This window comes from Rattus rattus, chromosome 1 (assembly GCF_011064425.1).
Source record: "Rattus rattus isolate New Zealand chromosome 1, Rrattus_CSIRO_v1, whole genome shotgun sequence".
Taxonomy (NCBI): Eukaryota; Metazoa; Chordata; class Mammalia; order Rodentia; family Muridae; genus Rattus; species Rattus rattus.
In genome coordinates this window covers 252,797,797-252,823,452 of record NC_046154.1, presented here as the reverse complement: position 1 = coordinate 252,823,452, position 25,656 = coordinate 252,797,797, and the positions used below count along the sequence as shown (strand labels likewise).

Sequence of the window (25,656 nt, the reverse complement as noted above, 5' to 3'; positions counted from 1 at the left end):
TTTCAGGTTAATGGTTCTGTGTCCTCATGGAGCTCCTAAACTTGCTTGCCTCTTACCAGCCCAGTCTGTAGTTTGATGGGCTAGCCTGTCATACATGGTTTGAAATCCTTCTCTAGCCAACTTATTTTTCAGACAGCAGTTTCCAGGGCAACTACATCTTCAGGGAGATGCTTCTTAGAAGCAAAGAATGAAAAACTATGCTGCTCCTCGAAGCCTTCATTGTTTTCACTGGCAGGGACTCTGGGCAGGTGGGGCCCAAGTGTGGGTCTCAGGCAGCCCCACTTAAACAGCCTTTAGAGTCCGGCATGGCTTCTTTGATGGTCGGTTTCCCACTCATTGTTGAATGCTCCACACAGCATTCCAGAGACAGAAGTCACTTTATTTGCTGATCTCTATCACTTCCTTTAAGGAATGTTCCTTTTCCAGATGAAGTCATTGGAAACAAAATAGGTTGTGACAGGTAGCTGAGTTGAAACACGTGTTTCTTCTTAACCAATGGAGTGAGGCCATGTGTTAGCTCAGGCCTGAGCAGCTCCATGTGCAAGGTGGCTTGAGTGCTCTTTATAAGAGACTGACTGGACACACTGAGGGTAGCAGAGGGCTCAGCTAGGCTGCAGGGTTTCCTGTGTGGTTGGGCTTGAGCTTTTCAGTTTGTTGTTGAGCCGTTAAACCCACTTTGTACTGACTGCAGCAGTGCAGGGCTCTCTCTGTCATGAGTGCAGCAGTGCAGGGCTCTCTGTCATGAGTGCAGCAGTGCAGGCTCTCTCTGTCATGAGTGCAGCAGTGCAGGGCTCTCTCTGTCACGAGTGCAGCAGTGCAGGGCTCTCTTGCAGTCCTTAGAAGGATTTTGAGGAAAGAGCATATAATAAAGTAGAAAGGAACAGTTGTATTGATGGAGTAACCACTAGAGTTAAAACCTCTTCAAATAGTTTCCTTCTGTGGATCTCTTCTCCTTGAGTCAAAGTCACAAAGACTTGAGTTTAGCTCACCCTAAAATGTCTGACAAGTTTTAGCAGAGTGAATGGTACCCAAAGAAATGTGGATGCTAGCTAGAGTCAAGCAGTGAACAAAGAGGGTAGTGATACAGACCCATGCCCTCTCAGAGTTTCCATTTGTCGTGTAGGTGCACGCCTGGAATCCCAGCACTCAGGAGGCAGAGGCAGATGGATCTCTGTGAGTTTGAGGCCAGCCAGGTCTACACAGTGAGTTTCAGGAGAGCTAGAACTATGTGGAGAGACCCTGTTGGTAGGGAGGTAGTAGATAGGTAGATCGACTGACCCCAAAATACAAAAAGGTGGTAGACATTGAAAGTGGTTTTGAGTGGGAGTTTGAGGCTAGGCTGCTGCCTGCCTCACCCAGGTCTGTAGCAGGGAGGACATTGCAGACAGGAAGAACGAACTGGCTGTACCTGGAGCCAGTGCCAGTGTCAGTGGAGCAGCTACTTGGTTGGAGCATTGTGCTCTGGGGAATGGGGGTGAGGCAGAGGGCGAGGCTTGGGGACCGACAGTTTGGGAAGGGAGCTGAGCTGTAGCTGTGGAGGCCCTGGAGAGGCATACATGGGCACTAGGTTGGCCTTGACTTTGAGAAGGTCACAGTGTTGGTATATGTGCTGGGAGGACTGCTTGAGACATGACAGCAAACATGCAGGGCAGAGGTGACAGTGGCAGTGATGATACCAGACAGCAATGGAGGAGACAGGCTGGTGATCTCCCTGGGTGTGCAGAGAGGGGTGAGCAGCCTTGCAGCGCATGGGAAAATCTTTCTTGAAGCTGTGAGGGTGTCCTGGGATGTGGTCATGTGGGACTACCCTTTGTCCCAGCGTGGAGTCATTCATGAAACATTGTTTTTGCCTGTTTGTATTTCTTTCAAAAGCATTCCTTGTGGTGATTCTTTTAGGAGGCTGTTAACAGTAGACTCTCCCATGCCAGGGGCACATGTGTCTGAGCTGCCTGTGTTCCCATCTCTGCACAGCCCTTGTGCTGACTGCCTGGTGTCCCGTGCTTCAATAGTTATTCCTCATCTCCTTTAAATCTCTTCTCATCTTTCTTTCCTTTCTCAGACAGGACCTTGCACTGGGAAAGCTGGCCTTGTCAGCTCTGCTTCCTCAGCCTCCTGTGTCAGATGCACAGGACTGAATCACTTCTCCCAGCTACAGGATCAGCACTTGATGGGCTTCAGAGGAGCTCTGGTTTCTCAGTTTTGTTTTTTCGCTGCTACAAACAGTCCCACAGTGAACTCTTGGCTCTTCTGGCTGAGCTTATCTGTAAATTTGCAGCTGAAACAGGTCTCAGGATAGATGGCACCTTCTCACACTAAGGTTTGGACAATATGTAGAGCTAAGGACAAATGTAAATACAAACAAGCTTAGGTTTTTTTTAAGATTTGTTTTTAATTATGTGAATGCATTGTGAGAAGAGGGGACATGTGTGTGTGGTACAGGTGTCCCAAGAGGCCAAACACATCGGGTGCTCCTGGGACTGGATGTTAGGTGGTTGTGAGCTGTCTGACACGGATCCCGGAAACCAAACTGGCTTCATCTGCAAGAGCAGCGAATGCTCTTAACTGCCTCGTGCCTGGCTTTAAATAGCTTGTCTTGCTCTGGGGTTTAGTTCTGAAAAACTGAGCACAGAGGTAAAGTCCAAGTCACTGTGCATCCTGTAGATGAGACCCCCCATTGTCCCCTCTGCAGCTTGTGGTGCTGTCGTCCCTGTGCCTAGTACAGGGCAGACTCATCACTCTCCTGTCCCTTTACTAAGAGGCACTTGTCCCTACTTCCCATCTTTTGGTGTCTTCTGAGGCCATACTTGATCTCAACAAGCCCTTGCCCCTCACACTTCTCCTCTGTCCTAGAATTTAACACAGTGTGACTATGTCACTTAGCCGCATGACAGAGTACCCTAGGGGGATATCAGCTCCAGGAGGACAGAGACTGAGTTTGTTTTGCTTTCTGCTACTGTTCTGTCAGCAGTTTAGGACAGATCCTAGTACACCGTAGATATTTGTGGAATGAATGGCTAACTGTGGCCTTGTGTAAAGATGGTGGATGCCCACCTTACCCTGGCCGCACAGTGCTCAGAAGTTGCAGACATTTCCTAGGGACTGAAGAAGTTTCTGTGCTGGTAATGAGTAAGAAAGATGCTTGTGTACCCATTGGAGCTACAAAGCAGCCTGTAAAGGCCACACGTGGGCCACTGCTGCCCTCTGGGACTAGTGCGTGGCAAGGATTTAAGAGGAGAGCTTCCTGCTCTTCGTCTAGGGGAGACAGGCAAGCACAGTTCTTGGACCACCTTGCTTTCTGCAGTAGCCTGTAGCCCTCAAGAAGGGCCTCTTGCTTTTCCCTCCGAAATGAACTAAAGGGATTAGAGGGAAGCTAGAAGTCTTATGTAACACATCCTTGTTTACCTGATACCTGTTATCAGGCCAGAAATGGTAGGAGGGGGTTATGCCAGCCTCCAGCTGGGGCCAAGGGCAGCTGTGACCTCCTCTGTTAACCTCTAAGTTTCTGCATGCTGGCAAAAGACTGGCTCTGGGCATGTGTTGACATTGTACAGCAGCACAGTCCATAGAAGTAGGGACCTAGGCACTCTTGCCCCAGTCTTACTCCTGGATTCCTAAGGAGTGCCTCTTAAAACAGGATTGCTTAGTAAGTGTCTTAGGAGGGCTTACTGTGTGCTGGCCTTAGGGTCTCACACTGTGGCTCAGGAGGCCTGGAGCATGTTCTGCAACCCAGGCTGCCTTGAACCCAGCAATCCTTTTGTCTCTTGAGCTTCCTAAGTGCTAGATTATGGGCATTGGCCACCAGTGTGGCTTTTTAATTAGAGTTGTCTTGCTGGCAGTTACCTGTTTGTTTCATTGTCAACTGGACTGGATTTAGAATCACCCAGGAGACACACATCTAGTAATTTCTGTGAGGGCATTCCAGGTTTACCTGAGAAGGGAAGGCCTACTCTAAATGTGGGTAGCACAGTCCAATAGGTGGGGGTCCTAGGCTGAATAAAAGGAGAAGAGTTGAGTCCCATCTCTCTGTTCTTCAGGCTGTGAATGCAGTGTGACCAGCTGACTCACTCTGGGGTATATTTTTCACTCTAATGGATTGTGTCATCAAACCATGAGCTCAGACAAACCCTTTATACCTCAGGCTGGCTTTGTCAGGGCCTGTGCTGTCCTTGTCCCTTATATAACTGGGATGTTAAGGCCTCTGGGAAGAGCTGGACTGGGGCACTGTCCATTGGCTCACCTATGTTGGACAACTCACTGAGTGTCTCCCTCTAAGAGGTCCATAAGGGAGGAGCCCTTAGCTGAGAGTCCTTGTGCACCCAGCAAGTCACTTGCTCACCTGCCTAAACTTGTGTTGACCCTTACTGCACAGGATGTGTCTCGGTCCGCCTTGCTGATGGGTTGGACATCCCCGGGTTTCATCACTTAACTAGCTTCATCTTAACATTGAGTTCCTGGAGTAAACTTTTCCCTCAGCAGCAGCTCCTGGGAGTTCTCAGAACTCGGAACACTCTAATGTTCAAGCAGTAGAACTTAGTTTCTTTAGGAAGAAGTCACCAGTCACTTTCTGAGTATTGGGTGTGAAGTGCACGAACCATATGCTAGACTAGACTCAGCCTGTTCTTACAAAGAGTGGTGATAGCTTTTTGTGTTTTGTGCTTTTCTAGAGTTCTCTAGTAACTGTTATTCCCAGTGTACCCCTGAACCTCTAGTCTACCACTTAATGCAGGAGGTAGTGTGTTAGGTCCTGTGCCACAGAGGAGAACTGTGAATCATGAGGAGGACACATGCTTTGGCCATCACTGGCGGTAGGGAAGCCCCACAGCTACAACTTCCGCTTCCAAAGGAGTGACCTCCAAGCCTGCAGCAAGCCGAGTCTGAGGAGGGTGGGTAGACGTGCAGTGGGCGCTGTGGAGTGACTCTGTTAGGGTTTTGTGTTTCTTTTCCTCCTCCCATCCCCCTCCTGCCACTGTGACAGATATCTAAGAAAACAGTGTAATGGGAGTAAAGGTTTGTTTTGGCTCATGGATTCCATTCACGGCCATAGCTCCATTGTTTGTGGTCACACAGAAGGGCGTGGGAGAGCAAAACTGCTCATCTCCATAGAATCTGAAAGCAGAGGTGGTGGGGGGGGATGTTCCCAGTGACCCCCATCCTCCAAGTGATGCAGTTATGTCCTCAAGCTTACAGAGCAAAGCAGTTGGGAGATTAATGTGTTGATGTCATTAGATTCCTCTCAATGGTTGGCACACCAGTCGAGTAGCAAACCTTCAACACAGCCTCTGGAGGATACAGAACTCTATCCAACCACAGCAGGTGCTGGAACAGTGGTTTGAATCCTGGATACTCAGTTGCCTGCCCAAAAAGTGACAATGGGAGCATATGTGTGTAGAGGTTTTGAGGAACAAGAAACTTGCTGCATAGTCTCAGCATAGACTACCTGTTGGTACTTAGAGGTGTGCAGAACATATGACAACTCCATATTCTTACCATGTACTTCCACATAGATCAAAAGACTTATTTATACCTGGCTAAAGCAGGCTTGCTGTATTTGACACAAACATGGCTGCCTCCAGAATAAGAGCCTTCTTTGGGAGCATAATTTAGTTATTGCTTAGTAACTAAATACTTATGTGACACCATCAGGCAACTTTCCTAGTTCCTTCCCTGATAATCTTTGACTATCAATCTGTGAGGTTAAGTGTGGCACTTTTGGGGTGCCACTTACCTGTCCTTGTTGATAGCTGGTTCTTAACACACAAGGGATGGCTCTCATAATAGGATTCCTACTAGAAGAAAGAGACAGTCTGGACAAGAAGGGATCTTGATTTGGAAGCCTTTTTGGAGTGTGGTTATGTCCTGTGCCCTCCCCTCGTACCTTAGAGCTATTTCTCTGTAGCTATAGTTGTCCTCAGTTATACATCTCTGTGTTCCTGGTGGTCCTGGAACACACACGTGTGTAGACTAGGTTGGAGTTAAACTCACAGAGGTCCTTCTGCCTCTACCTCCTGGGTACTAGGATTAAAGAGGTGTGCCGCCATGCCAGGTTGAGTGCTTATATCTTGAAGATCTACAACCAGAAGCACAGAGAGAACACTGGGAATCAAAGAAGTCTTTTGAAACTTCAAAGCTCCCTACCAGTGACAGACCTTTTCAACAAGGCACACCTAATCCTTCCCAACAACTGGGAACTGAGTGTTGAAATGTGTGAACTTATAGAGGGGAGGCTGTTGAAATTTAAACCACCAGTTTTTCTTGTCTTGCATAAATATGTAGCTTATTTGTGTAAATAAATTTATTTTGTATAATACATAATAACATTCTTAGATTTTTTTATATGTATTGTTTTCACCTACATGTAGATGTCTGTGCACCACATGCATACCTGGTGCCTTTGGAGGCCAGAAGAGGGTATTGGATCCTCTGGACCTGGAGTTACAGACAGCCACCGTGTGGGTGCTGGGAGTCAAGCCCAGGTCTTGACCAGCCAGTTCTCCTGACTGCTGAGCCATCTCTCCAGTCCGCGTCCTTAGGTTTCAGTTGTGATGGTCAGTGGTTACCAACCAGTTTCATTTAACTCACAGCATCAAAGGGAGAAACAGTTCTTGGGTTTGCATTTAATTCATATCTAGTCCTTTATTTAATTCCCATTCTATCCCAGGCTAGAATTAAGATTACTGTTTCTTTCTGTATTTACATTTTGAACAGGGTCTTACTATGTTGCCTAAGCTAACCTTGAACCTCTGGATCCAAGGAATCCTCTGTTTTCGTTTCCTGAGAAGCTTTTTAAAGATTTATTTATTTATTTCATGTGTGTGGGTACACTGTTGATAACTTCAGACACACCAGAAGAGGGCATCTGACCTCATTACAGATGGTTGTGAGCCACCATGTGGTTGCTGGGATTTGAACTCAGGACCTCTGGTATAGCAGTCAGTGCTCTTAACCTCTGAGCCATCTCTTCAGCCTGAGACCTAAGATCTTATTAGATGAATGACCGAGATGTGCCAACAGTAGTTACTAATGAATGAGAGCTACCAACAGTGTTGGTGTGGTGTAGACCCTTCCAGTATGAGCTGACGCCTGGCGCTTCAGGTTCTCTTCCTTCTACTCTTCCTCCTGACCAGCTCTGCTGCCTCGTTGTGGCTGGTGACTCATGTGGGCCTAGGCATTGCACAGACTCACCTTGCCATATTGAATCAGCAGTGCTGATCACATCTGATCTATGAAAGGACTCAGACTTTCAGTGCTCCAGATGCTCTTGTGTGGTCCTGAAGCCTGAGTGCCTATTCTGTCCCACATCACCAGTTACAGATGTCCAGAGATGCGACTCTTTGTCTTGATCCCTTTGACCACCATCTAGATAGGAAGCAGACTTTGTTGTTTGATGAAACTAAAGAAACAAGTTGAAAGATTGCATTTGGAGATACACAGGACTATGAGTAGCTGCTCTAGAATGGATGTGGGGGAGGGGGGTCCTGTGAGACTCGGGTACAGCAGTGAGGACTGTGGCTAGGTCAGACAAAGAATGAGGGCGAGATACCCCAGCAAACAGCTTTGGAACAGTTTGACCTCTACATGGAAGGAAGTCAGAAGTGACTCTCGCGTCTTATCATATATGTCCCATTTCTGGATAAGAAAAGTAGAAGTGAAAAACACACACCACGATGTAAGAGGAGCAAAGGTGAAGAGTGACATCAGCAAAAGAGACCCTGGAAAGGTCATAGGAGAGCACTAACTACAGAAAGAATAATGATGCATGGGACTTTGCTGCTACGATTATGTGGGGCCAGAGTGGTGGCAGAGAGTGGGAGTTTGGTGCTCATGTATGTACATCTCCCTCCGTCCTCCAATTGCCCTTCTCTCTCCCTGCCCCTAAGTAAAAGTGAGCAGGGGTTTATTTTGTTTTGTTTTTTAAAGACAGTATTTTTCTGTGTAACCTTGGCTATCCTGGAACTTATTCTGCAGACCAGATTGGCCTGGAATTCAGAGATCCACCTGCCTTTGCCTCCTGAGTGCTGGGATTAAAGCAAAAAAAAAAAAAAAAAAAAAAAAAACAACAACAACAACAAAACATGTTTAGAAGATTACGAATGTGATAATAACAGCATAAAGTGATGAGAAGATAATGCCCAGGGTAACACATGCAGTTTATACCAGGCCTTGTCGAGAGACTCACTAGTCAGATCCACAGTGAGCTACTGCTCATTCCACCCAGAGGCCCAAGACCCACAGATTCTCTGAGGGTAGCACCTCAGCTAGCTCTACAGGGTGTGAGCCTTATTCATCACCCTGCTCCTGAGCTGGACAACTCCTTCCCCTTTATTTCCCTGACCTAATGAGGCATGTGATGACCGCCACCTCATAGGCTATCAGTTAGAACTGAAAGAAGGAAGAACATTCATGAAGACCACATAAAGCTCCTGGCAGCTGGTGGCCACCTCCCTGGGTAAGAAAAACTGACAGCCTCAGAGAAAATGCTTGTCCCAGAAACAATAACTAACAAAACTTCAGTTCCAGAACCTAGTGTTTCTCACTATCTTTGGGCAGCTTTGGGCAGGGTGGACACTTTTGTTTTGTCAGATAGCTCTTGTCATTGCTAATTGTATTAGGGTTCTCTAAAGGGATAGAATGAACAAATATAAACACACACACACACAGAGAGAGAGAGAGAGAGAGAGAGAGAGAGAGAGAGAGAGAGAGAGAGAGAGAGAGAGTGTGTGTGAGTGAGTGAGTGAGTGAGTGTGTTTATTAGTGTAGCTACAGGCTCTCGTCCAGTTAGCTAATCCAACAGTAGTATCTCCCTACGAAAGTCCAAGAATCCAGTAGTTGTTTGGTCCCCGAGGCTGAATGTCTGAGCTGGTCTTCAGTATACGGCCAGAATCCAAAGTAGGCTTTGTTACCAGTGACGGAGTGGACTGGCCAGCAAGAGCAGGAAGGCAGAGGACAACAGCTTCCGTCTTCTCTGGCCTTTATGTAAAGATGTGGCCAAGATTAAAGGTGGGCCATCCCATTTCAAATGATTTATTAAGAAAATAATCTCTCTGGATGTGGATCCTTTAGTCCCAGCACTCAGAAAGCAGTCAGGCGGATGTCTGAATTTAAGGCCAGCCTGGTCTACAAGGTGAGCTCTAGAATGGCCAGGGCTACACAAAGAAATCTTGTCTTGGGGAAGAAAAAGAAAGAGAAAAAAAAAAAATCCCTCACAGGTGCACCCCACCCAGCCCCTGAATTTCAGTGAATTCCAGGTGTATTCAATTTGGCAACCAAGAGTAGCCATCACACTAGCTTCATGTCATGTGAGTAGAGCACCCTCATCCTTATTTGACTATGGCTGGCTCTCAGAAGAGCTGCTGTGGTGTCCCTGTACACTGGTGACACTGGAGTCATAGAGACATAGAGAGCTCTGGAGTCTTGTGAATGCTTGTGAACCTCAGTGGCAGAGTTCTGTGAGGCTGTGCCATGTGTTCAATAACGATGTCTTCAGGGCCTCTGTCCTAGAGTATGAAAACTACAACTGTTTGTTTCCCTTTATAGGTCTGTCTGCAGGTTCTGAGCATCTGATCCCTGAACTGGAGTGTCTGCTGCCGCCCCCTTATTCTCTGCAGAGATGTCTGTCACCTACGATGATTCTGTGGGAGTGGAAGTGTCCAGCGACAGCTTCTGGGAGGTAATGCCTCCCCTTCTGATGAGTGCAGATCCGAGGGTGCTGGCGTCCAGTGTACCTTGGTGGTGTTGGTAGAGTCAGGAGGAGAGGAACGGAACTCAGATCAGCTGGGCACTTGGCCATCAAATGGGTTGTGGAGGAGGATAGGGCATTGGTTTTTGGGGAGTGCTGGAATGTTTTAATCCTCAGTAGAGGTGTGAGCTTACTTACCTGGAATGTCTGATCTCCCCACAAGCTGAGGGGAGAGGGTGTTAGTTAAAGGTCTTGATGGTTTGTACTCTAATGGTTGTTGGGTGTCTAGCACAATGGGCAACAACACACAGTGGCAACCCAGCTCAGTCTCACAGACAGCTTTTACGTGGGTGGCCTTGTTATGACATCATTTTGTGTAGTGCAGGCAAGCCACCAGAAGGCTGCACAAGGGCCTGGATTTTGATAGAGCATTTGCCTGCAGCCTGTGTCCTGGGAGTTCCCTTCCTGATGAAATTATCCTGTGACTAACTTTGGTTATTCTCCCTCACCTCAGTTATTTTTCCTGTCCACTAAAGAAAAGCCAGTTGTATTCTTTTTGTTGACGGTGGTGATAGCACTAGGAGTGGAACTCTGCACCTCATGCATGTGAGGCAGGAGTCCTAACACTTGAGGTTTGACTCCAGCCATGAAAGTAAACTGTTAACCATATTTTACCCTCATGGAAAAAACCCTGCAACTTTCTTTCCATTCTGGGCTGCATGGGACAGAGTGAGGAGGACTGAGCTTGTAGTTAGATGTCATGTCAGCTTTGACCTCAGCTGTGCAGTGACAGCTATGTGACCATGGGTACATTGCCCACTTTACCTGAGCTTCAGAGTTTTTATAAAAGAGGGGCTGCTAGATACACTGGAATGTGGTCTTCAGCACTGTGTGGATGCTTTCCTGACATGAGGGGCTCCAGGGGGGGAGGAGGTGAGTGTGTAGTCCTGGTGTTTGCTGAGGTTTTAGCATGTCTGAAAATCTGTCACCTGCTATTACAGGCTAATGGAAACAAGTGGTCACGAGTGACTGTCAGGTTTGGAAAGGTAGCAGAGGGCTCAGACTTCACTAGCACTTTCCTGTCCTGTGTTCCAAGCGAGAAGAAGGCTTTGATTGTTTACATACATCTTCCTCCTCTTACTTCGGGTGTTCTGCTTTTCAGAATTAGGATCCAACAATTAAGAGTTTAGGGGTTCCACATTACTCATTTTTCAGTTGGAATAGCTGGTTAAAGATTGATAATTCAGTTCTTTAAATTTGTTCTCTGGTGTTTTAAACCACCACTTTTTAAACACTCAGAAAGCAAGGAATTCCTTTACTGGACAACGAACCCCATTTCCTTTTTTCCTTTGCTGAACAGTAAATCCCATTTCCTTCCCTTTCCTTTGCTGAGCAGTAAATTGTTTTCTTTGCTGAGTGGTGAGCCCCATTTTCTTCCCCTTTCTCTGATAACCAGTTCCAGAAACAGAGGATGGCAGAACTGTGGGGCTGGAACTGCACATCTGGATCTGGGGTAACAGGGAGAGAGTCATGTTGAGAGTCATGCTGGGACAGCAGAGGCTCCAGCAGACCCATAAGCTTCGGCCATGGCCCTCTTAGGGCCCTGCAGGTTAAGTAGAGAGCGTCATCCCATGAAGATCGGAAGCCCAGTGAGGTGTGATGCAGGCTGGTGGTTTATGGGAACACCTACCCATGTGCCACCAGAAAGTTGAGTGTGAGATCAGCAGAACCCTGGAGAAATGAGAATGAGAGAACACTGTCTGACCCCTGAAAGGCTACACATGGACATGAAGGGTTTCTAGGTACCCTTATCCTGGTTGCTTAAAGTACAAATGCCACAGAGTTAAAAACCCAAAGATGAGTAGAAGATGGGAACAAAAGCAGCAGAGGACTCATCCCTGTTGGAAGGGTCAGAATAGGGGTTTGATGGGTCACAGGAGGTTGCAGAGATGGAGACCCTGTGCTTCAGCAGAGGTACCCCCCCCCTCGCCGAAGGCATGTATACAATGTCATATCTGTGACGGTGAAGTGGTGCTACAGGTTGGAGTCTTTGGAAGAAAGACTAGACTATCCTGCAGTCCTTCAAGCCTTACTGAGATACTGTGGGTTTGTGATAAAATATTCAAGCCCTGACTGTCACCAAAGACTCTGTAGGCTGCAGGAGGGATCAACAAAGCCCTCCTCCTGGCTGGTGCTCTCATTTCCCTTCTAGCAGCATGGAAACTGAGGAGCGGTCTGCTCCTCTTTATGGACGTGCCAGCTAGTTTTATGCCAACTAGACACAAGCTAAAATCATCTGAGAGGAAGGAATATCAGCTAAGAAAATGCCTCCATAAGATTGGGCTGTGGGCGTTTTCTTGCATACTGAACTTCTAGATGAGAAGTGTGGCACACCATGCCCTGGAGTCAGAACACTGAATTCTGTAGTAGCATGAGAAGCTGGTAGCCGGCTTTCGGATGAGTCCCCACTCCTCATGTCTCCTGCCATGTGCTGCTTCTAAAGAGAGACCTGGTGGCCTGAGCACCAGTCACAGCTCGTAGACTCCCACTATGTAGGTGGCTTGTGTGTCATAAAGCAGAGGCTGTTCCCTGAAACTGTCTCCTGAGTGGTCATCTCTGTACCTTTTTTACCAATCCACAGTCATCGCTGTCTTTTAGGGGATGCTCTGGTAACAAAAGCAATTTGGCACCCAAATGTGGGAGACATGAGTACATAGGGTAAAGGGACTCCCTGGTTTAAAAAGCAAAACTGGGCACAGAATCGGTAATTTGGTGTTGGGTCAAAGAGCACCTCAAATGCAGGTGGTAAAGTGCCTGCTAAAAGAAAGGAATTCAAGTACAAATGCCTGAGTTAGAGAAGTTTGGTTTGAGTTCCTACAGATAAATCTTTGGTTTCCTGTAGTTTTGATCTATAGCTATGGCAGAGAGCTTTGAATAATGCACCAAGAAAAGTAAGACCGGCTTCCTTGCCTGAGCCTTTCTGACCTATTATTATGACCATAATTGGGTGCCTGGGTGGGGAGGGTTGCAGTTAAAGCCCTGTAGACTTTCCTAGTAGCAGATAAAGACAAGGTCAGTGAAAGACAACAAAGAAATCAAGATGGCACTAATAGAAATTCTTGTCACAAAGGAGGACACTTCCCACAAGAAGGCCTCAGCACTCCTCCTTATATCCTTCCTTGAGTGCATTGCTTGCGCACTGAACCCTAAATGCCACCACCTTTAGATCCTTTTTCATGGCTTGGTGCTAGTCAAGATGATTGCTGGCCAGATGAGCAACACAAAGTCCCTCCTTTTCCAGGGAAATTAAATCCTACCCAGCAGAGACATTTAGTCCAGTATCCATATGACCTTGAAACATCCAGCACCTATTGGCTATAGTGAGAATTTTAGTCTCTTAAAAAAAAAAACAACACAGAAATACTATAAGAATGTGTTTTTACTTTAATCCCAGGTGTGGGATATGGGCTGCTTCAGACTGTCTGCAGCACCCGACTATGATTTCCCTCAGTCTCTACCGCGGCATGATTTTGCCAGCTGCAGATTGTTTCTGAGCTTGTGTGACTGTGGAGTTCTGGGAACTTTTTTCAGAGGATATATAAAGGCTAGGGCCCCAAGAAGGGTTGTTGGTTGGTTGCTGTTGGTCACGGTTTGTTAAGTAGTCATTCACAAAGAAGAAACAACAACAAGAAGAAATTAGATACCTTGACAGCAAAGATGAAACTCGCCCCAAGAAACTTGACATCCCTAATTAGCAGGAAGTAGTTACAGATAGTATCACCCCCTTTCCCCTCTATCCTTTTTTTCTCTTCTCTCTAGTATTAGGGGACTAAAAGGGCTGAGGAAAGGTGGAAGAAAAAAGAACTGACAAAGTAGCCAAAGAACAGCTACAGTGGGCTGCTTGTCAAATGACAGACGTCAGTCTCGTATGTAATGCGCTTACTAGAATGTATAAACATGAATTTAAACATGCCAGAGAATTATAAACTGCTGGCCTGAGTATATGAGCCCTTGGGGTTTTGTTTTGTTTTTATTTTTTTTAATTTGGAAGGCACATTATTATAATCAATGTGGACTTCAGGCCGTGAGAAATGGAAATTCAGATGTAGCCATGAATGTGGAGATGTTCTGGGGAAGGAGCATTCTCATCACTTGCTAAACAGTCTCCTCCTGGACCTCCTCAGCATTTTGGTCAAGTTCATCTGTATGCCCTAAGAACTTGGAAGACTCTGCACTCTTCACGGGACACAGCAAATTTCAAAGATTTAAAAACAGGGCCTACTGAGATTTTTACTAAATTTCTGGCCCAAGTACAAAGTTGTGTGGAATGGAAGTGCAGCAGCTAAGGCGGCGAGCGAGTGAGCGCACTGTGCCAGCTTACGATGAGGTCGGAAGGTGCTAGGCCCAATAAAGAGCGGCCTCTGGATGATTGCGTCCTTGCATGTCAAAACATAGGGACTCAGGCATATACCGACATTGTCTTTGCTGAAGCTCTTGCAGCTAATTACTGTCTAATTAGGGGTCTTTGTTTCACTTCCTGAGCCATAAAAATTCAGTGGAAAACAGATGAGCTTGTTTGGTGGAGCAGTGGCCTTGAAGAGCAACTGCAGTTGCTCAAGAATTAGACCAAAAACATCTGAGACCTACTGACCCGGCTCGGTCCCCAACTCTTTATTTTTGTCATTCAGAAAAAAATCTAAAGGACAAAGGACAATGGAAATTATTATATGACTTAACAGCCATTAATTTACAGTATCATTCTTTGTGAAAAAGCTAGTATTTCTGGTTCTCAGGAGGACTGGCTAACCATTATCCTCCATGGAAGCCCATTTAAGTTTTAAGATGAATCTCTGGAAAGAGCTTTTTTTTCCTGTTAGTTCAAACCCTATATCTGGACTGGACGTAATATTCATTGATGCCAGTTCCCATGGAAGATTGGCTTACATAATACCCAATACCTAAGAGTTTAAAATCTTGAAGACCACTCTAGGGAGAGCTTCTCTACATCTAGAGTTGAAAATTACACTCAAGGCCATAAAACACAGTCTTCAGCCTTAATTGACAGTATTTACTGTGCTCAACTTATTCCTAGATTACCTGATACTTTCATAAGGACTAAAATTATGTCCTTTGATTTTCATATTTTAGCTTTCTTTGCAAGCTGTATTAAAACAGCAACAGGTTCTACCTTTATATTGACTATCAGGGCCCATAATTCTCTTCCGAGGATGCTAAATAAAGAAAATGCTCTTGCTCACGAACACATGACCTCTAGTGGCCTCCCTTGGGTAGGATGCAGTGACTGTACAATTGCTTTTAGCAGTCTGCACAGTCCTTAAGTGCCATTTTTTTTCTGCTTTAACTCCTCCAAACAGAACAGATTTTTTGTTTGGACATAATGCCTATGCCCCATTTCTCCCTTTAGGACCTTTGCAGGGTCATTCCCCAGTGGTGTTATGGCAAATGGATGTCATGCATATTTGCCTTGTACAGTCAGCATAAATGTTTATGTCAGGTAGACATTTCCCTCTTCTTATGATGGAGGAGAAGGTCTCTCATGGCATTGCTCGATAGAATGTTTTCTGATGGCAGGAGTGGCCCTGCTCACCTCTCTTTTCACCTTTAAACACTTTTGTCTCCAATGGAAAATTCACATATTATTGGGATTTCTTATAATCCCAAGGCCAAACGGTAGTGGAGAGCACACACCCACACACACTACTCAGAGAACAGATAGATGGGGGAGGTATGGGTCTGAATAAGGCTCACCCTTAACATCTTATTAACATGGCATTACTTACTTTAAATTTTAAAAAAAAGCAGATGACAGGGGTTGGGGATTTAGCTCAGTGGTAGAGCGCTTGCCTAGGAAGCGCAAGGCCCTGGGTTCGGTCCCCAGCTCCGGGAAAAAAAAAAAAAAGAACCAAAAAAAAAAAAAAGCAGATGACAAGAGAAATACTGTAGCTCACCTGTGTCCATGGTGATCTGGAAAGACTTAATAACAGGTAAATGCCAATCACTAGCTCCACTCTTACCATTGGAGAGGTTTCCCTTGTGTTTTTCCAGAAAATGGACTGCAGCCCATCTGTACCCCCACCCGGCTCACCAGATCCTGTACAGCTGAGAGCAGCAATAAAGCAAATGAAATGGAGCAGCCACAAGTCAGCAGCAAGCACCCACCCTGCTCACGTGTCCTACTGCATTGACTCTAACTAGTGCCAGGGCTGAAAATTATTGGGTATTGGTACCTAAGCCTCCTTTTTTATGGAGAACAAAGGACCTTGTCCTCAGCTGTTTGGTAATGGCTCCGACCTATTTCCTGATATGGGTCCTATAAGATAAAATTCTAAAATTTAGAATGATACTCCTCCCATCCCCGGATACCCTCTTTTCTTTCATAACTCTTGTAATCTATTTACCTATATTATCTCTTTAGTTGTAATGTATTGGTTGGCATGTTCACTCATTGATCATGAAGCTCTGCTTTTCGGAAAGCAGAATGATACAGAGGGCAGAGCTGTAGGAGAAGATTCAGGCATGACCCGGCAGTCAGCCTTTTTGGCACACTGCACTTCTAAATAAGAAGTATGGCACAGCATGCTCTAACGTCAGAACACTAAATTCTGGAGTAGCAAAAGTAGCCAGTAGCTTATCTCTATGTCCTTTACTGATCCATAGGCATTGCTGTCTTGTCAGAGGATACCCCAGTAACGACAGCATTTTCTTAATTGGTAATTAGTGGGAGGAGGGCCTAGCCCATGTAAGAAAGCAGGTGAGCAGGGCATGGAGAGCATGCTGCTGCTAACTGGCTTCTGTATCAGCTCCTGCCTCCAGGTTCCTGTTCGAGTTCCTGTTCTCACTGCTGCTTTAGCTGCTGAACTGTGATAAGGAACTGGGAGTGGAATAAACTCTTCCCTCCCCAAGTTGTTTTGGTCATGGTGTTTCATCACAGCAATAGCAACCTTAAGAAAATAATTGCCATCTGCTAACATGCTGATTCTTTTGCACTGTTGATGGGAAGGCTCCCTGGATTGAGAACTTTGTGAATGAAAGACTCTAGGCTACTTCAGTATCTATGATGGGAAGTATCCTAGCAACTTCTCAGACCTTTCCCTTTCTGAGTGGAATGAGAATCCAGATCTAGCTACTATGCAGATTAGACAAGAGATGTCATTGTGGGTGTCCCGTCTATGGGCATGGGGAGCAGAGAGTAATGACACTGTTCTATGTGTAGCAGATGTCCACGGGCTGGAGTTGCAGTGTAGACGCCAGAGGAGGAGTGGTGCTGTGCATCGTTTATGCTATGTGGATCATGCCCTCCTGCCCCAAGCCTTCCAGAGGTCCTTCACTCTTACCTGATGTCTCCAGGCCAGCTCTGGGCACCCAAGAAGTGTTCCTTTCCAGAACTGTGAAGTTACTCATCTGGCCATAAAATCCCATCAGACTACAGTAGTGATGTTTTATTCACTATGACACCACTCTGCCTTACAGCCCTTGGCACACCACGGATGTTTATTAAATATTTGTGGGTGGCAAGAAGGGGTTGCCAGAACATCAGATGCTGAGAATTAGGAATGCATCACGCTCTATTTGGAGCTGGCTGGCTAGTGTCGGAGGCAGACACAGCTCATTTCAAAATTCCAGAACCTTGCAGGCAGGGCCTCTGGAGGTCACCTAAGCTGCTTCTCTCTCCTTGCCTGAGTAGACAAGATGAAGAAATAGCCAGAAAAGAACTTAGATCCCTGTCATGCAGCTGATGGGAGGAGCCCAGCCTGCAGTATGAACCTCTGGGACACAGGGTGCATAGATTCTCTGTGTTCACCCCACCCTCCAGAGTCAGAAATGCGGAGACCTGTCTATATCACATGCTTTGGGGCAGAGCCAGATCTGTGATGTTCCTCTGTGGAATATGGTGGAAGAGAGGGCCAAGAGAACAGAGGGGCTTGGACACAAAGTTGAAGGCCATTTATTCAGTATGGTCAAGACCTGCAGAGCTGTAATTAAGCCCCTCCCACCCCCAAGCCCATCCATCATTTCTTGTGTCTTCCAAGCCAGCAGGAAAGGTGCTACAGCTTGGAGGCATCCTTTATATCGGTATTGGGTCAGACACTTGAGTTCCAAAGCTTGGACTTGCCAGGAGGGATGTTGCCAGCCTTCTGCTGACAGATGCTTTCCTCTTTCAGGGATGAGAGAGGGCAGATGTGGTTCTTGAACCTTCATTATGAGAGTAAGGTGTCAAGTTGTCTTAGCATACAGATCTGGAGTTCCTGGGATAAAGCTGCATTGGGATACAGTAGAAACAGGGGTAAGGACTGGCCCTGCTCTGCAGCCCTTAGTTCTCCCTGATCGACTCAGAGAGGGCCATGCATGTAGGCTGTCTCTACCTGAATGGTCCTGATTGGTCATAACTCTTCATAAGATGGGAACACTAATATTCCCACCCAGTAAGAGTACATGGGATGGTGTGTCACAATGGGACTGTCACTCCCTGCCTGGCAAAACACAAATATTATTGTGATGCAAGTCAAGTGAGAGGATATGTGACACTTGTGGCTCAGAGAGTTTAGTTCAGCTAAGGACCAAGACCCATGTGCCTGAGGTGACTCTGAGAATATGTGGCTATGGGCTCTCTGCTTGCAAGGGTACATGTGACCCCTCGCAGGAACATTCGTCAGGACTCAGGTTGGAGGACTCAGTTCCGGCAGCCAAGGGGTGCAGGTGATGCAAGCGCTGGCAAGTGGACTCACCAGAGTGTGAGTGGCCTTGGAGGCGCCCATGGGGAAGCCTGGCTGAACCATTTCTCAAGCAAGGTACTATATGGGCCAGGCAGTGCAGGTCCCACTCTGCACCCCTCTCCTCCCCATTCCTGCCCGTTTACCTCCTCCCTGCAGTAGTCCAGATTTTATTGTCGTGTTTCCGAAGTTGTTTGTCCCTGCTTCATGTGCAAGCATTTGCAATTTATATAAATAGTCTCTAGTTTGTGGTGAGGCTACTCTGACCCACACATCTGCCTTTCAGTCTGTTACTGTGCCACCCATCCCATGTTATCCTCAGTGAATAGTCTCCTGTCTACCTGGGACACGAGGCTATTAGCCTGAAACCAAATTGCTGGGTGGACCAAAGGTTCAGGTGTACGGGTGCCTAATGACTTCAGTACCTCCTGGTTGTACCTCTTCTGCTACTTTATCTGGTAAGAACCTTTGCCCTGCCCTACCCTGCCCTTGAGATTTCCCTCTCTGCAGTGTGCTAGCCTATGGTGTAAAGAGCTCCCTGAGTGTGCCATTGTGTCTTCCTGTTCCTTTTCCCATCTACCCTTGCAGTAGCTCTGTCTTTCTCACCATGGTGGTTAGGACTTGGTAGATTTTAAAATTAAGGCCCTTGCAGATTTTCAGAGAGAGACAGACAGACAGACAGAGAGTGTGAGTGAGTGTGTGTGTGTGTGTGTGTGTGTGTGTGTGTGTGTGTGTGTGTGTGTGTGTAAGTATGCTTTCTTTAGTATAGGTGCCCCAGAAGCCAAAGGGGATCCTCCTAGAGCCGGAGCTAGTCAGTTGTGAGCCACCTGACGTAGGTGCTGGGAACTTGGTGCATATGTGCATAGGAACTTGGTCTTGTGGAAAGAGCTCCTGACAACTGATCTGTCTCTCCCGCACCCCCTGTTGATTTTAGGACACGGTGTTTATGCTGTACAGTTGTTCAGGATGTCTGTTTCTGAACAGAAGTCTTTAGTTTTTGGTGAGATAGCAGGTGTGTATTCATGCAGCTTTAACATGTGGAATGCTATTTAAAGAGTCCCAGCCTAACTTGCAGAGTGTCTGACTTCTGTGCTCTCTGATCACTTGTCTTTTTGCTGTTCATGTTTTCATTAGAAGCCTGCTGCAGAAGACCTAGAAGAAGAATGGGCAGAGACAGTGGTCCACGTGCTCTAGGCCTTTGGTGCTTTGTGTATCGTGCGGCTTGCCTGCCGAGAGGAGAACAGGGTAGTGTGGGCCACAGATCTAGGCTACTGCCTGCAAGAGTGCTTCTACGCCTCTCCTTTCCAGATTAGCCTTGAGATAGCTGAGCCTCTCTGTAGTCTCAGGAAGTACTGTTTGTTCGGGTTCCTTGTGACACCGAGGCCTTCCCTGGGGAGGGCAGGGTAGGAGTTTCCTTAGTGCCCCCGGACCAAGGCAACTCAGGTGGGAACATGAGTATGACAGTGGTTTCCACTTGGTTCCCTTCCTACAAGGCCACAGGCGCTCCCTGAGCCCTTGACTATATTTGGGTAATTTACTTGAGGTAGAACGTGTTACATGTTGTCTCCTCTTTCTTCTATGCCTGTCTATATGACCACCTGTCCCCAGAAGCAATCCCAGGACCAGTTCAGAGTTTTCTGCCACCTCCAGACCCACCTGTAACAACCTTAAATGTCTGCTTGCTGAGGCAGCCTTCTTGCACTGGGGACTAGGCAGCTGCCCTTCATGTTTCAACAGTTCTTATATGAGTGTGGCCACAGTTGCTGTGTGTGCTGTTGGGCTGTATAATTTGTGGCTTGTTTGCAGATGTTCTTTCCTTTCCTGAAATCTTTTCCTCTAGGCTTTATACTCTTTGAAGAGTTGAGCAGGTTTCCAGATGCTAAGAGAAGCATCTGGATTGTCATCTCCAGGTGAGCACTACTGTGACAAATGAATACTGTGTGCGGTTCCACATTACCGTGGAGACTCAGTCAGGTTGACTCTGTTGGAGCTGACCATAGCTATTTTTGTGGGTTCTTCTTTTCCCACCCTTTATATCCTGTTTCACACACACACACACACACACACACTCGCACGCACGCACGCACGCACGCACGCACGCACGCATCCCATGGCTAGATAGGAGAGAAAAAGGAGGAGGGGAGTAGAGAGGAGAGATGTGACTCTAATTTCTTCTTTGAGCACAAGTACTAACAAACTGTAGACAATCCCCCTTAGCAACTGCCGCCACCCACCCTGCCTCTCAGGGCCCTAGCATTTTATACTCTGAAAGTTCCCAGAATTCCAGACATCACACAGCAGCAGAAAATGTCTGCAGCTGGCAAAGCCACAACACTGCTAGAGCACAAGGCAAATCATAGCTGCTGCAAAGCAACCCATATCCCTACAATTAAGATGAATACATATCCTTGAAATATTTCTGTTTTAAGATTTATTTATTTTATGTATGAGTACACTGTCTCTCTCTTCAGACACACCAGAAGAGGGCATCAGATTCTATTACAGATAGTTGTGAGCCACTATATGGTTGTGGGAATTGAACTCAGGACCTCTGGAATAGTAGCCAGTGCTCTTATCTGCTGAGCCATCTCTCCAGCCCAATATTTGTTTTTTAAAGAAGCCAAAATTCCGGGCTGGGGATTTAGCTCAGCGGTAGAGCGCTTACCTAGGAAGTGCAAGGCCCTGGGTTCGGTCCCCAGCTCCGAAAAAAAGAACCAAAAAAAAAAAAAAAAAAAGAAGTCAAAATTCCATAATTCTCAGTATAGTCAGTTCCTCTTGCCACCAACCCAGTGGTACTGATGTTTTATTTCTTCTTCTTCTTCTGTAAATTCCAAAGCCCCATTCTAAGAGGAGCGAGTATGTGTTGTGGGGATTGTTTTACTTTTGTGTTTGTTTTTCTTTCTGTGTTAGGGAAGGGGAAAGCTGAGGTATTAAGTCAGAGCTCAGCTTCAGCCGTATACACTGATGCGCGCTGAACTGCCAGGCTTGCTGAGGAGGAGATGAGTCAGGCTTTGCCCGGCTTGTGGACTCTGTGAAGGGCATTAATTAACAGTGCAGTTCACGGTCCATCCTTTAGTAAACAGGCCAAAATCATGCCGGGCCTCTGGTTTCCTAGGCTGTCTGCCTTCTGGGGGTCTTTCCTATTAACTAGGATTTGGGTCCTGCAGAAGGTCGTTACCTCAGCCTCCTAGAGCCCTGGATCAGGAGTAGCCTTCCCCTTTAGTTATTGTAGCCACCATCTCTTGCTCCTCTGGCACCTGCATGCAGTACCTGCGTGTCTGTCCTTTTGCAGGTGTTCCCTTTCTCCCTCTTGCAGGTCATCTCCAGCACCCCACCTCCTCCCTTAGCTAACTAAGCACTGGAGAAGAGAGATTCGGAAGTGCCATAGCACTGCAGACAGGGCTGCCCGTCTACTGGACAGTCAGTGACAAAGAGTGTTAGAAAGCCCAAGAGTGGTTAAGAGTTTGGAAGATAGGAGTTGGGGATTTAGCTCAGTGGTAGAGCACTTGCCTAGCAAGCGCAAGGCCCTGGGTTCGGTCCCCAGCTCCGAAAAAAAGAAAAAAAAAAAAAAAAAGAGTTTGGAAGATACTGGTTGGAAACTAATAAGACTATATGCAGTCCTTTTTCTGTGCTGTTTTCCGTGAGCCCTGCCCTGTTAGCACTGATACCCTTCCAAGGCAACAGCTTGAAGGGTGAAACCGGCTGAAGAGGTCGTTCAGTTGGTGAAATACTAGCATGCAAGCATGGTGGCCAAAGCTCAGATCTTCAGCATCCACAGAGGAGGCCAAATGTGATGGCACATGCCTGGGCCTCAGTGCTGAGGGGTGGAGACAGGAGAGTTTCTGGGTTTGGTGGCCAGCTAGTACAGCTAAATCCATGAGTGAGCTTCAAGTTCCTTAAGACCTTGTCTCTAAAATAAAGTGGGAGCGTACACACAAGTAGAATGGTTAAAGATGTTTGACATTGACTTCTGGCTTCCCTGCCTATGTGCACACGCATGTGTATATACCACACACAGTGTAAAAATATATTTATTTCTAACTTAGATAATCTTGCTTCTCCCTTTGTATGTGAAAAAGAATAGCCAAAACGTGCCCCTGACAAAGGCTAGAATCTGAGCTTTGCCATCTAGGCTGTCCTAAAAGTATTTAAAACTGCGTAAGCTCCAGCCAGCCAGTGTGACTGCAGTTCTCAGTTACTCTATGCCTCAGGTTCCTCGTTTGTGAAGTGGGGATAGTTGCTGCCACTTAGGGATCAGGCAAAGTGTGAAACACCTATGAAGGTGCCTGGCACATCGTAGGCACTCAGTAGGGGGAAAGTATCTCTGCTACTCACTGGGAAGTGATAATCCCTAAATTGAGAAGGGAGGATTTAGTAACATGTTACCTGCTCATGGTAACTATCCCTCCTCTGTCTGCCAGAAGACCTGCCAGCCTCGTTCCCTCAGCCCTGCTCTCCCTAATCTGCCTCCTTCCGTGACCTGCTAATTGGTTTCTGCCATAGGATCTGACCTGGAGTTTTATACTCAGAAGCTTCAGTTTGATGACTTACATATTTCTATTGGTAATAAAATGGGGGTGGGGGGAGTGCTTGTCTGGCAACATGGTCTGGGGAGAAGGGATAAACCCTAGGCTAAAACTCCACAGGCTTATGTAGCAGCAACAGACAGGCTAGCCATGCTAGAGGGTCTAACCAGTGGACATCCATGCTGAGTGCCCACCTCTCAGCATAGCTCTGTCTCACAGGTCGGGAACTACAAACGGACTGTGAAGAGGATTGATGATGGCCACCGCCTGTGTGGTGACCTCATGAACTGTTTGCACGAGCGGGCACGCATCGAGAAGGCATATGCACAGCAGCTCACTGAGTGGGCCCGACGCTGGAGACAGCTTGTAGAGAAGGGTAAGTAAGGCATGGTACCAGCTGCCCACTTGCCAGGGACCCTGATGAATTATTCACAAGTGGGCCAGGAGTGCATCTTGCAGCTCCTGGGGATGTGGTTTTGTTTTTTTTTGTTGTTGTTGTTGTTGTTGTTGTTGGTGGTGGTGGTGGTGGTGGTGGTGGTGGTGGTGGTGGTGGTGGTGGTGATGGTGGTGGTGGGATTTTGTGTTTTGTGGGGTTTTTTGTGTGGAGGAAGGCAGCACAATGCCTATCACCTAGTAAAGCACAGGCTGCATGAGCTTCTGTCCCCTTTCCTTGATGACACCAAACCGCCAGTTGTACAGATACCTGATCTCCTGTTGCAGCGCTCCCTTGTCATCCACAAGAGGAGGCCTGTAGGATGACCATTTTCTCAGCAGAAAGGAAGTCTTTTCAACAAGAGGGAAGAGAGGAGAGAGAAACTGCCCAGGCCCACATGGAAGTCTGAATGTGTGGGGACACTGTCAGTTCATTCCCTTCTAGTTCTAGTTCCCTAAGGCTTGGGAAGAAAACTTTTAATCAGGACTGTCTCTTTGGATAAGGGATCTGGATAGGAGGGGGAAGAACAAAGTCAAAAGTGAACCAGGTAAAAAACAGCTGAGTGACTGAATACTCATGGTGCCTAGCAGTCTTTGTTCCGAGTCATGACAGAGAGGAATGGGGCTTGAGGCCAGCAGAAAATTGGCTCTTGGGGTTGGGGATTTAGCTCAGTGGTAGAGCGCTTGCCTAGGAAGCGCAAGGCCCTGGGTTCGGTCCCCAGCTCCGGAAAAAAAAAAAAAAGAAAAGAAAAAAAAGAAAATTGGCTCTTGGGGTCTTCCCTAATCTCTAGGACTACAAAATGTTCTCTGTCCTGTCTCCATTGACACCCTTCTCTGGGCCATGGCTCATGGACGTGAACAAAGGTAAGTTTATCTGAGAGAGATCACTCACAGTCATAGACTGTCACTGGAGCAAGAAAATTCTTGGTTGAGAGGTGGGCTGTGCACTTCAGAGAGTTCTCCCTTTTCTGACCATCTTTAGACAAATTGAGATCAACAATGCAAGAAGCATTGTTTGAAAGATTCTGAGGGAGCAGGGAAGCTGGCTTAGTTGGGCAAGCATTTACCATGCAAATAGCCTGAGCACCAACTCTAACTTACTGCCTAGAAGTCAGGCACAAGACTGAGGAGGCTGCTCAGTGCTTAAGGGCACTGGGTGCCTTTCAGAGGTCTGAGTTTGTTACCAGCACGGGGCAGCTCAAAACCACCTGTAATTCCAGGGGGGCCAATATCCTCTTCTACCTTCCTGGACTCCAAATATGAACACAGTGTGCATACACACACACACTCACACACTCACACACACACACACACACACTCTCTCTCTCTCTCTCTCTCTCTCTCTCTCTCTCTCTCTCTCTCTTTCTCTCTCTTTCTCTCTCAAACATATGTTTAAAATAAAAATGAAGGGGTTGGGGATTTAGCTCAGTGGTAGAGCAAGGCCCTGGGTTCGGGTCCCCAGCTCCAAAAAAAAAAAAAAAAAAAAAAAAAAGAAAAGAAAAAAAATAAATAAAACAAAAAATAATAAAATAAAAATTAAAAAAAAATCTCTTTGAAAAACCAAGTACAGCACTGCAACCCCGTAACCTGGTTGGTTCTGTGAAACAAACTAGAGGATCCTGGGCAATTGCTAGCCAATCTGTATAGCTGAACCCATGAGCTTCAGGTTTCCTGTGATCTGTCTCGAAAAACAGAGAGGTGATTAAGGAAGATTAACATGAGCCATGGCTTCCACAGAAAATGTGTATGCACACCACGTGTACACTCGTTCATACATGTGCAGGTAAAATATGCATATCAGGTATACATGCTCTCACATGAACACATTGCACACATGTACATGGACACCCACATGCATGTGCACACACATAGGAACCCAGAAGCTTTAGAAAAACAATTGTCTGCAGCCTGGGCTGCTTACAGGTAGACAGCTGTGGGGTCACAGGAACCCCTGCTGCTAGCAGAGGTTCAGGTAGCTTTTCTCCTTGTCAGGACCACAGTATGGGACCGTGGAGAAGGCCTGGATGGCTGTCATGTCTGAGGCAGAGAGAGTGAGCGAGCTACACCTGGAAGTGAAGGCATCACTGATGAACGAAGACTTTGAGAAGATCAAGAACTGGCAGAAGGAAGCCTTTCACAAGCAGATGATGGGAGGCTTCAAGGAGACCAAGGAAGCAGAGGATGGCTTTCGGAAGGCCCAGAAGCCCTGGGCCAAGAAGCTGAAAGAGGTGCTTCCCTCCCTCAGCCTTCTTATTCACCCTTGTTTCTCTCTCTGGATGGCTCCTCCACT

At 46.8% G+C, this 25,656-nt stretch overlaps 1 protein-coding gene across 1 annotated transcript in view; it reads left to right on the top strand.

The window, feature by feature from the left end:
• Pacsin2 (protein kinase C and casein kinase substrate in neurons 2) overlaps positions 1 to 25,656 on the top strand; it is a 93,079-nt gene that overhangs the window by 51,553 nt on the left and 15,870 nt on the right. The window contains exons 2-4 of the mRNA XM_032918715.1: positions 9,535 to 9,667; positions 23,154 to 23,310; positions 25,359 to 25,594. Coding sequence (XP_032774606.1) covers positions 9,608 to 9,667; positions 23,154 to 23,310; positions 25,359 to 25,594 — 453 coding nt within the window. The 5' untranslated portion in view covers positions 9,535 to 9,607. The remainder of the gene's footprint in view (positions 1 to 9,534; positions 9,668 to 23,153; positions 23,311 to 25,358; positions 25,595 to 25,656) is intronic.